The 12,921-nt window shown below is 37.0% G+C and overlaps 1 protein-coding gene across 1 annotated transcript in view; it reads right to left on the bottom strand.

The window, feature by feature from the left end:
• The window catches only part of CNTN5 (contactin 5), a 269,415-nt gene that overhangs the window by 67,880 nt on the left and 188,614 nt on the right, over nt 1–12,921 (bottom strand). The window contains exons 13-14 of the mRNA XM_085309094.1: nt 6,434–6,561; nt 5,285–5,460 (exon numbers count right to left, since the gene is read on the bottom strand). Coding sequence (XP_085165220.1) covers nt 5,285–5,460; nt 6,434–6,561 — 304 coding nt within the window. The remainder of the gene's footprint in view (nt 1–5,284; nt 5,461–6,433; nt 6,562–12,921) is intronic.

Raw genomic sequence — 12,921 nt, 5'->3', positions numbered from 1 at the left:
TCCTGGATCTCCCAAAATGCCTGGCATATATTCAYAGACAAAAATGAAAAAAATTTATGCAGCTCAGAGAAGTACTTGGCACAACAGTTTAAATAGTTGTTTGAATTGAGGAAACATTCATGGTGTCCTCTCCTAACCCAGCATGCAGGTACAGCCATAAAGTTAACCAGTTCGGTGGGACTGTTTACATGCTGACAATCAAACATGGTAAAGTTTTTTTCAATTCCAGGGTCTTCATCACGTTTAGATTTTGATTTGTAGTTACCAGTCATAACAGATACTTTAAACTTTATTAACAGTTAACTCTTATTCCATTTTGTACCTTCCTTAGTTTACAAGAAACTTATAATAGGAAATTTCCTATCCTCTATAGGAAATATTTTGAAAGTCAAGTTGTATTTTTTTTATCTAGAAACTGTTTTACATCAAGTATTTAATTGCTGTGCAGTAACAAATGGAAATGGGAACAAGTCTGAAATATATGGAGATCTGCATTGACCTTAACGGCTATGCTCCTCTTTTTYCACTACCAGAGAATTATTTTCATGTACAAAGAAATAAACTGATAGAAATGAGGTTGATAACAGCAGTATTGTCATGAAAATAAATTCTGTGTGCATAAAGCACGTCTCTTCTCTAGGACTTTTGAAAAGTACTACTGTCAAAATATCCTTGGGGCAGGAGTGAGAATTTGAAATAAAACCCTATTTAATTAGACTTATTTAGTTTTAAGTTAAATAAAGGGGAGAGACATTATTATTAACAGCCTGCTGTTTTAATTGCTTAATTGTAGAAGTTAATGCTGCTCATTTATAAAATGCTAACAACATTTGAATCTTAACTTCTAAAATATGATTAAAGTCCTACAGCAAAACTAAGGAGAGACTTGAAAATGCAGGGAAAGGTGCAAAGTTATTTTGCTCCATATTCTAGGTTATTAGATTAAAGTCACCAGTGATTGACAGTAGTTAATGGACTGTCCRATGCGTATCTACTAACCTTTTCTAAGAGAATTGATAGATTTTAGTTCACTCCTTGTGAACAAATTACCACTGTAAAATATAACATAACAATTTTTGCTTATTACTTCCCCTGTTGGGGAAGCCTTAACTGTTTCAGTTAAGGCTAAGGACCAAAAAAGGTACTGAAATTAAATTATTTTCCTGAGTGTGCAAGATACTTGTGCTGAGGTCAAGGCTGCTGCTTACCAATATGTGGATAACTGCAAGAAATCCTTTTATTTGCCTGCTCTAAAAGCACCATCAGCTTTCAAACAGAGAGTTGGAGTGGGAATATGCTGATTAAAAGACACATGCAAAATCAGTAATCCTAGTCTAGAAAAGGGACCAGTGCCCAGAATACCTCGAGGACAATATAAACATTAATGTCAATAGAGAATTTTAGAGAGAAAATTCTCCATAAAATTTTAAATKGGACTTTTGGATTAGACACAAAGGAGTAGGAAAGAAAATCAAAGTTRTCTTAATCGGAGCAAGGAGAAGGTTTGTCCTTTCTGTGGTCCAGTGCTCACTGGTGTTGCTAGAAAGAAGTTTTGGCAATTTGGGCGTCTGTGCAACGTTGCCTTTTGAATTATGCAGGTTACCCCACACAAACCCTAAAATAGTATCAAGTCTTTTGGTAGATAAGGTAACATTTTTCTATTGACAGAGCATGCTGGCTGTATATATCCCTTTGCACGCTTATTCTGCTACCAGGTGTGTTATGCAGTTATGCATACAAAAGATCTGGGATGTTTTCTYTTCCCAGAGTGCAGCTATCACTTCAGCGGCGTTTGGTCTCCTTTCCTTAGTATTCCCTTCACACACAGCTCTGTTCAACTTGACATCCCTGCAGCACTTATCCTCTTGCCAGGCAAGTACCTGAAATAYCTAAACTGCCACAGACACTAAATGCTTCATAGCTCAGTAAACAACAGCAAAAGCACCTTGCATTTGAATAAAAATTAGATCTCAGTGTGAGAAATGATAGCACTTATTTTTTACATACCAAAGCTAAACATATACTTTACAAATGAACAGAGCAATATGTATTGTTGAGAGAAGCTTTTCATTTTCATCTTAGTTGTAATTATCAGGGAATGAGCAATTTTCACAAGTGGAAATTTGTCTACAGCTCAGATAAATCTTGCTTAGGTGACAGTTTTTATAACATTGCTTTAAGCGTCGCAATGTCTGTTAGACTGAACACCTGGATCCGTCACAGTGAAAGTGCGAGCAACGCAGCCGGTGGCAAGGGGTTGATGATGATKTTGTTATTAGCAAAACCCATTCGAGTTTGGTTTGTTTGGCTTTCAAAAGAAAAATAAACAAACAAAAATCCCAAACCAACCCCATCAACTTTTAATCTGATGAAGCACCGGTGTGTGCAGCGCGAAATGTATGCATAATTACATAACTTCATCACACAGAAGACATTTTTCTTGAATGTGCTGAATTAAAAAGCATGTTGTTCATCATCAACTCATACAATTTAAAATAATTCTATCAGAAATGAGAAATAATGGATATAGATGAAATCTGATTAGATTTTTGGCTTTCTCAGAGTTCCTTATTTGCATTCCAAAACTTGCATCTTTATCACGTTCTGTGTCCTTCCTTTGAGGATCGATAAGTTAAAGGAGATTACTGGATAGGCTAAGCAGAAGAGGTTTATTTTGTCTTTGTTTCACCTAAGACCAAGTCACACTTTAGGTTTTAATGAAGCTAARAAATGTATTTTTGTCATTTTGAATAATTTCACATGCTTATTTGGATAATAGAATAATGAGATGTGACTGACAGAGTTTCACAAATACGGGAATTATTTTGGGCTTTTCCCCCTAAGTGGCTGTCAAAATACAGAAAATGTACTGTATCTCCTTGCAAAACTGCTACTTTAGGGTTTTGCCACCCTCAACTCACAGTACAGCTTCATTTCAGACCAAAGTAAAAATAAAGGCATGCCTTCTGGTGGATGGAGACCTGCTTACATTTTAACTACTACTTTCAGAAGGGAAAGGGATGTGTCGGATTGTATTTCCAACAGCATTCAGAAAATTTCAATGAGGATTAGCCTAACGGGGTAAGATTTTTTGATATTTTTGTTCTGAAAAGAAGTATTTTGTGTCCCCTTCCCCTACCTCCATCACATCAGTAATGTGTCAGTAGATACTTCTGGTTCGTCTAAGCCTACATTTCTGTTCTCTGCTCAGAGTGAAAAAAAAGAAAGACATATCTTGACATTCAAGTAAGTTAGGAATGCAAGCAAATGGAGCATGGGCTGACAATCACTTGTGTGAGCAGGGTTACGATCTGACACTTCATTTGGGTATTTCTTTAGAGCTGTATAGAATTTCATTATTTTAACAAACATGATTGTCTCAAAGTCTTACTAAAATAGGTGGTTAAATCTRCTAGATTATGGCAATATTTTAGTCATATCAGACCAATGAAAGGAACCAACAAAGAAATCGTTGTGATACAAATAAGTCTTCGTGATTCCTTGAATATATGTTTGTTTGTGGTATTGGGTACAGGAGAGGAGAAATCCTYTGCTCRGTTTCACTAAAGTTAATTCAATGARCTATACACAAGTATTTTTCTGAAAATAGGACCAGTATGTTGTCCTCCCCATACACCCTTTCTAAGAATCTGAGGGTTTCCTGTGGTAGAAATGAAATCATGACTGAATTCTTATTAAAAGGTCTAGAAAATCTTATTTTAATAAAATGAATGAAATTAAATTAGCTTTACTTTGTTTAAGTTTGAATGGCTTTGGCAATTTCCTAGCCTGAAGTTTTTTCTCAGTGATTGAAAATTTATTCAGCATAGAAGATGCTGAAACCCACTACAGGRACCTTGTAGTTTCAGACTTTAGATYTTWAAWACAATTTGAACTTTAAATGTAATATGTAATGATTTCAAACCTCAGCTCCATTGATGCAATAATTTGTGGGCAGTGAACTCAACAACTGAGCAGTTTCTGTTGTTTATAACTTTCAGAAAGGCACTCTTGTGGCTCACTTTTCATTTCCAGTGCACTTTCTGGAAAGTTAGAGCAAAATTAAGTCACCTTTGAGGGGCAGAACAAGCAGGATAAGAGTGATGGATATATCTTTTATAGAAAATGAAATATTTGCAATACYCACAACATCTGGAAAAATTTCACATTCCTTACAGATATTTTTCAAAAAAACCTTCAAGTTTTTTTAAAAGAGTATTCCTGTTTCCCTTCCTATATATTTCGTATTGGATTTAGACTGCTGGTCTTCCTCAGATAAAGATAAGAATGCTAGGCAGCCTCACATTAAAATATACTTGATAATGTTTTTCAATTAAAAAGSTTATTGAAGTCATTAAAAAAACCCCAACAAAATGAGTACAGCATGACTTCTATAAAACCAAGAAGAAGAATAAATTGATTGCAATTGACAAGATTTTTAAARCAAAATTAACTTTACTACATTGTACTCAAATTAGAAACACTAACTTTTAAAATTTCTTGACCTTTGATGAGCTTCATTTTTTATCTGTTAACATAGCATGGTTGYTTGATTTACATTTCATTAATAGGTAGATTGAGTTAAATGACTGTGGATTCTATTTCCAAACTCATTTATTTAAAGAGATTTCTTTTTACTCAGAAAACTATAAACCTCTTTATATGGGACAGATTTGAATTAGTTTACCATACTGTTTGTTACATCAAATTGTTTTTGAACCAARGAGTAATATTTGAAATTAGTAAGCATATTTTGGCCATGTGATTTTTATTAAATTTAATAATAGCTACACAGCTACAACCTACTTCATGCAGGGCTTTGGAAAAATAAGTGCACTTCTTGCTATTCAAATATTAAAATATGTGCTGGGTAAGTAAGAGCATTTGGGGGAAAGGAGATTCTAACAACCATGTTATCTGTGAAAAAGACAGCCATGGTTATAGCMGCATCCTGCCAGAAGATATATTAACATCAGTAGAGAATATAAAGAGGATTTGTCTCAAACTACTTTCTGTTCCCTTGCAATAATTGCCAGGTGCCTCACTAATATTAATCAGATGTAGAACTTTACGTTTATTATTTTCTTGATTAAAACTGCTTGAATTAGTCCTAGTAACCTGCCATTCATACCTCCTTTAGCTAACATTTCATTTTAACATTAGCGAAATTAGTCATCTTTCAATTAGGTCAGAAATGGGACCTTTGTAAATGGGACAGAAGTGTAAAAACATGCACATTCTTATAACTCTGCAGCACACAGATGACAAATGCATGGTCACTTACTGCCTTGATGCTTTCAAAGTGTCCACCTTGTTTTTCAAAGTCAATGGGCTGCCCATTGAGCGTCCAGTAGAAGGTGACATCTAGAGTGCTGTCATGGATGGCTTTGCAACTAAGGACAATACTTTCTCCAACTGTTAGCTCTGTCTTCCTGGGAGTCAACTCTATTCTTGTAGGGTCTTGAAAATATACAAGAATTAGCAACATTTAAATGGACATCTTGTCATGTTACCACATCTATATAACATGTGACTGAGCTCTGCTTACTTTACTCAGRCCTAGTATTTATACTATATTTCAAATATGTAATGTGAGATGCTGAACTAGGCTTGTAAAGTACACTGAGAAATGACAGCTGTGAGTAGGGGGTACAGTACATTTTGTGGCAGCAATAAGGCAAGATATTAAACAATAATCTGTAGGAATTGTGGAAAGGATTAATTAATTAATTTTACTAGTCTCAGCAAAAAAACATTTTTTTTYCCAAGTCTCTAGTACCTGGAATCCTGTGATTATATGAAAATCTCAGTTTTGTCCCTTAAAATAAACAAACAAGCAAAACAAAACAACAAAGAAAATTTACAGGCCTACTTTATATAGTAAAATGCTTAAGAAATGCAGCCAAAAGACTTGCACACCTAAAACTAAACCAATGATCATATAAGAATCCACTTTGAAAGTGACAAAATAGTGACTTAGAAGTTCACTGTAACTCAATGATTTAAATATAAGTGCTTTTCTAAGGCACTAAGTTGTTTATTTCTTCTTGGAATTTCTAGCGATACAATTATTGCTTTATTTCTAAACTTCATTCCCATGTATGAAGGAGTATGGGTAAGAGAGTTCCCAAAACTAAAATATCCAAAAAAGAATATTAATTTTTATCTATCTCTCCCATTTTCTTTTACATATAGAGTTATATATTTAATGTATATACTATTTTTTGAATGGATAGCTACAATAAACCAGCCAGTGAGTGTAATCTGATGTAGAAAAACAATATTTAATCAAACAGAGGTTAGCTGGCTAGCCTGTTGGAACTGCTTTTTTATTGTGTCTGTACAATGCTGTTATATTCTGCTGAGGTTTCATAACAATAATGAAATATTAATAATCAATAATCATCATTATCATCAAAATATTTTTGCATACCTTTTACAGATACTGATGCAATGATTTCTGCAGACCCAAATACATTTTCACCTTGGCATAAATATCGTCCTTCATCAGATTTGGAAGCATTCAGGATTCGCAGGCTCCCATACGGAAGAATAGTTATCCTGAAAATGATAGATATATAAATATATAAATATATCTGCAGTAATAGCAGCCAAATTCCATAGTGTTATCCTTTAAAGCTAATAAATAGGATTAAGGACTACTGCCTCTGTAACTAGGGATGATGAAGAYGATAATTGAATTCTCTTCTGTTTCAAAAGGGCTGAAATAAACCCATTTTACTTCTTTTTCCTTAATTCAAAAAGTCTCAGGGAGGGATCAGTGGATTAGTATCCTTTGACACTTATCAGTGGTGAATTTTAATGACTCTTTTGTAAAAAGTAAAAATGTGATTCTTCATAATTTGTCTTTAAAGTTTCACTACTTTATTATTGTGAAATCACATTTCAATATCAAGCACAAGTTATTCCACTTAGAACAAAAAATGACCTTAAAAKTCAAATGTGAGAGGAAAGAGAAGTACCAGTAAAAGAGGACTGGAAAAAAAGCCTCAAATTAATTATATCTGRTCTAAATATGATTTATGGTATTACCACACACAATGCAGCATAAGGATTTAAATAATTTCTACTTTTTTGTAGCTCAGCTTGTATTTTTTTATCCTTGAGTCCTGTATAATTCCAGTTACATTACATCCTAGATGAGTAACCCCACTGAAGCATACTCATGAAAAATACTGTCTAGCCATTTTCATTTGGAAGTTTGAAATTTTGGCTTTGTTTACACTGTCTGAGTCACAGCGTTCACAAAGCTTCGTAGAACTGAAACTTAACTCACTTTTGCTGTTCTGAAACAGTAAAGTTCCAAAATGTAGTATAYGGTAAAGCTGCAGCCCAAGAAGGTAAATAAATAATCATTAATTCTCTGCTGAACAGAAAGGAACTGCAAGCCTGCTTAGGCACCTCCTAAGCGCCATATAGGCYAAGCCCTGCTTGCAGATGCTGCTTCTCCAGTACCAGGTTGGATGTTGGTCTGGGTTCTCTCGAAGGACATGGGAGATGTGGGTTTGAAGCACTCAGGCAAACAGACACGGACAGCAGATATTACTTGTCAAGTGCTTTGGGATATCATATAGAAGTGAAGGAGGAGATGAAGGAGGTATGAAGGAGGTGCTGTCTCTTTGTTCGTTTTGAAGGTCAGGTAAGACCTCTGTTTCTTCCAGAAAGCATCTAACCTGAGTAGGTGGATGACTGCCCCAGGGATTGTTGGATTTTAAGTCATATCTTTCTAGTCAGGCCTTTCTACTGGTTAATTTAGTGAATAGCATTCCCTCTGCTGGGAATCCCGTAGTGAAGCTATCCTCTAAAATCAAGTAAGAACCAATTCTGTGGTTTCCTCTTGGGAGAGAAGTGTTCAACCAGGGAGTAAGGAGCTTTCATCATTCCAGTTAACAGGTCTGAGYTGGCTTTTTCAGCAGCTAAAAAAGGGGAAAAATTCCCTTTTGAGGTTTAACATGTTAAAATACAAAGTTGATTACCTTTGATGTAAACTAGGAGTAATTTACTAAATGCTTCAATACAATAACATATACAAATCAAATNTTTTTTCTCTGGGAAAAGAAATACCCCACACTCTCTGACCCTGTTTGTGAAAAATGGCATTTTATTCTCTGGTTTATAAAAATTGTGGTGGAGAGAAAAGGATTTCATTCTAGTGAAAAATGTACTTCTATTCACTTCAGATGCAAAACCCATCACTGCTCTCAGTAGTGAGACAGAAGAAAATATCAGCTTTAAAAGTGAATAGGGGCAGAGGAAGGACATGYCAACTCTCCAGTTCCCTGCAGCAATTTGATGATGTATCTTCCATTTTGCTCTAAACAAATACTTATTGGTTTTTGAGTCACGTTATTTATCTAAAGGTATTTTTATAGAAGACATAATTATATCCGATAAATGCCTTTGACTCAGAGTATTTTTTTAACAAATTAGCAGGTCTGAAATTTTGTTATAATATGCTACATCTTTGGAGAAACAATCTGGTTTAGGAACTGACAATGATGAAACCTTCCTTCCTCTCCCTCTGGAGTAAACAGGCTTTTGTATTTTTCCTCTCAAGTTTCTCTACGATCAGTGCTTTTAGGACACCGTATTATTAGTATGACAACAGGCTTTGCAGAATAGTGATAGTTTTCTTCGATATGCTGTTAACACTAAACGAGTGGAAGGCCACTCCTACACTGTTTTCAAATTATAAAAGCTTGTACACAGTGTAAGTCCTGATGTAAAACAGTTTTTCAATTTGMGCGTGGAGGAAAAGAAAGTTAGATGCATATGGAATATTATCTAATGAGTCTTATGCATATTATCAGATACATTTCTATTCAGCTAAAAGCTCTCCCCATACGTGAGGAAAAGAGTAATCACTCAGTCAAAGGAATTGCAAACACATTTGCTGGTGAATCATTTGACTCAGGAAATTAATACTTCCTTTAAGATGCCTAGAATTCATTTCTTTGTCATTCTTTTTGTGTTTGGGAAGAATGCCAGAGACTAGTTATGACGGAAACCGAACAGCTTGCTTTATTCACACAACACGTGCTGCACACAGCAGGAATACAGACTTCTCTTTACCTGTCAATATCTCTGAGTCTTAGAGAGATGACTTGCCTAGTACGTCTACATATTTTAATAAGAAAATTTCACAAAAAAAGTTTTCAGCTTCTAGAGTTAAGGATAATTGAACAATTCAGGAAAAAAAAGCCCTAAATTATTAATTTATTAAAAATGAGGAATTGATGATGATGATGATAGAGGAAGGGATAGATAAGGGGTGGATGAGGGGTAAAGGTGACAGTGCTTAGATTTTTGTTTTAAGTACAAGCAAAATTTACTGTAATCACATCAAGAAGCTGGATGTTGTCCATCCTAGGACTCTGAAAGAACTGGCACATTAATTTAGTATTTCTACAGAAAAGAATTTTCATATATCTAATAACACTGAGAAAAAGAAATGAGGGCTAAGGTCTTGAAATCAATAAGCAATTTCATCTAACATCAGTGGCAACCAAGGTTTTTAGCAACATTTTAATKAAAAGAATAATCAAGATATGGCAACAAATGGACATAAGATAAAGTGCAACATGATCTAACTAAAGTATGCTGGGTAAGACCAGGATATAAAAAGTCAGACGCTAGCAACTGATGATGAATCAAACATTTTGTTGACATGGGATGATCAGAATATCAAACAGAAGGACTTTGATGACTTTAAGCACCAGACTCATAAGAAAATAATGAATGTGCCTCTGAGCTGACAGTGCTATTTAGCTAAGGCAGATGCAACCCTAGAATATTTTAAATGAGACACYTGTAGCTGGTTATGTAAGTATTAACAGATAGGGTGATGAGAAAACACACTGTGGAATACAGAAAAATTTTGATCAGCAATATTCAGAAAAAAAGTATTCTAAATCAGATCCAGCACTCAGGAGGATTATCAAGATGACCAGGGAAGAAAGAAAATATCTTTCTAAAGACTGTTGATAAAATACAAGTTAAGATATCTTCAGCAGCTTAGTTTCTTATACATTAACCTCTGGGTCTTGTCAATACAGTCAGTGGAACCTCTATTGACAGTAATGAAAATTTAGGTTCCAACGTTCATTGAAGATATCTAAATACAGATGTGTCAACCTAGGTCATGATACTCTAGGGCCTCTCAGAGCTCTCTCTTTTTTTTCTTTTCTTTTCTTTTTTTTTTTTTTTGGTGGTAGCTGAATCAAGCCAACAGCACAGTGTTAGAGACAGACAGTCTAAAGAATTAGAAGATATAAAGTGTGTTAATGATCTAAGTGGTAAGCACCAAATAATGATGGTTTTTGAACTTGAACTTTGCTCTCCGAAATCAGTTCACAAAAGGCTCCCATACAGGCTTCGCTGTATACTGAATGCCATGAATCCAACAAGGTTTGAATATTAATGAAAAGAGCCAAATGTAAACTGAATGTGAATTTCAAAGGGTATCTGATATCAGTATATATTTCCACAACGATTTTATCTGAAATAGTGCAGCTATAGGTAGTCCTATTTGCAATGTCCATGGTTTTCTTATCTAGAAAATCAGTAAGTTTGGAAATCATAGAATCATAGAATCATAAAGGCCATCAGCCACAACATTATTAAATGGAACGTAAACACGGTCAACAGATTTCTGTTGGTCCTTGAAATTACATTTGAGCTATAGCAAAGGCCTTGAAGGCAYTGTAAGTATAGACCCCACTAATTGGACTTGCAGGATAACATCCAAAATAAACAATTCTCAGAGGTTACTAGATACAGCAGAGTTCCCATCTAAACAGCTAAATTCCCTGTCCCCAACCCATCTCAAAGCAGGACAAGTTCATGTTAATCCATTAATTGGGCCTCTGCATTGGGTGCAAATGGGATAATTAGCACAGGGCTAAATCATGGAATCACAGAATCATAGAATCAGTAAGGTTGGAAGGGACCTCTGGAGATCATCTAGTCCAACCTCCCCGCTCAGCAGGGTCACCTAGAGCATGGTAGACAGGGTTGCATCCAGGCRGGCCTTGAAGATCTCCAGAGAAGGAGACTCCACAGCTTCTCTGGGCAACCTGTTCCAGTGCTCCATCACTCTCACAGGGAAGAAATTCCCCCTCACGCTCAGGCAGAACTTCCTGTGCTTCAGTTTCTGCCCACTGCCTCTTGTCCTGTCACATGGGGCAACTGAAAAGAGTTTGTCCCCGTCCCCTTGACACCCTCCCTTCAGGCACTTGTACACAATGAGAAGATCCCCCCTCAGGTTTCTCTTCCCCAGGCTGAAGAGGCCCAGCTCTCACAGCTGTTCCTCGTAGGGCAGATGCTCCAGCCCTCTGATCATCTTTGTAGCCCTACGCTGGACTCTCTCCAGTAGCTCCATGTCTCTCTTGTAGTGGGGAGCCCAGAACTGGACACAGGACTYGAGATGAGGCCTCACGAGGGCTGAGTAGAGGGATAGGATCACCTCCCTCSACCTGCTGGCAACAGTCTTCCCAATGCACCTCAGGAGACCATTGGCCTTCTTGGCCACAAGAGCACATTGCTGGCTCATGGTCAATCTGTCATCCACCAGCACTCCCAGGTCCTTCCCTGCAGACCTGCTTTCCAGCAGGTCAGTCCCCACCTTGTACTGGTGCCTGGGGTTATTTCTCCCYAGGGGCAGGACTCTGCGCTTGCCTTTGCTGAACCTCAGGAGCTTCCTCTCTGCCCAACTCTCCAGCCTGTCCAGATCTCTCTGAATGGCAGCACAGCCCTCTGGTGTGTCAGCCACTCCTCCCAGCTTGGGATCATCAGCAAACTTGCTGTAGAGGCACTCTGTCCCCTCATCCAGGTCACTGATGAAGAAGTTGAACAGGATGGGACGCAGGACTGAGCCCTGGGGGACACCACTTGCCGCAGGCCTCCAACTGGACTCCACGCCACTGAACACAACCCTCTGAGCTCTGCCTTTCAACCAGTTCTCAGTCCACCTCACTGTCCACTCATCTAACCCACACTTCCTGAGCTTCTCTAGGAGGATGTTRTGGGAGACAGTGTCAAAAGCCTTGCTGAAGTCAAGGGACACAACATCCACTGCTCTCCCCTCATCTACCCAGCCAGTCATTCCATTGTAGAAGGCTATCAGATCGATTAAGCAGGATTTCCCCTTAGTGAATCCATGCTGGCTACTCCTGATCACCTTCTTTTCCTCCATGTGTCTGGAGATGACATCCAGAAAGAGCTGTTCCATCACCTTTCTGGGGATGGAGGTGAGTCTGACCAGCCTGTAGTTGCCTGGGTCCTCCTTCTTGTCCTCTTTGAAGACTGGAGTGACAYTGGCTTTCTYCCAGTCCTCAGGCACCTCTCCAGTTCTCCAGGACCTCTCAAAGATGATGGAGAGCRGCCTGGCAACAACATCCACCAGCTCCCTCAGTACCCGARGGTGCATCCCRTCTGGGCCCATGGATTTGTGGATGTCAAGCTTGCCCAGGAGGTCTCTAATCCCTATCCTCCTCAGCCAAAGGAAAGTCTTCCTTACATATTAGTAGTGTTTCTATGATATCATTTTTTTAATGACAGCAAAACCCACTAAATTTGATTGAGAATTGTTACAAAGCCATAAAAACATAAATGCTAGATGTTATAGATAACAGTATGAATTTTCTTTGTTAAGACTTCAGGACTGGACTTTGATTGACCTAGGAAGATTGCAGAAATGCTCAATAATTATAATTTTCATACAATATTTCCAATTGTTAATTTTCTCTGTAAAAGTATTTACAATCTTTTAATTCAAAGGTATTGTTCTGCTGAAACACTTAAGATTGGAAATATTTTACTTCATTTTTTTGAACAAAAATGTATTAGATTACACAGCTCAGTCTTTTCATCATTTTAATGTATTTTTAATCAATAAAGCAT

This window comes from Rhea americana, unplaced genomic scaffold (assembly GCF_003343005.1).
Source record: "Rhea americana isolate MKP2758 unplaced genomic scaffold, rheAme1 scaffold_29, whole genome shotgun sequence".
Classification (NCBI taxonomy): Eukaryota; Metazoa; Chordata; class Aves; order Rheiformes; family Rheidae; genus Rhea; species Rhea americana.
This window is presented reverse-complemented; position numbering and strand designations above follow the sequence as displayed.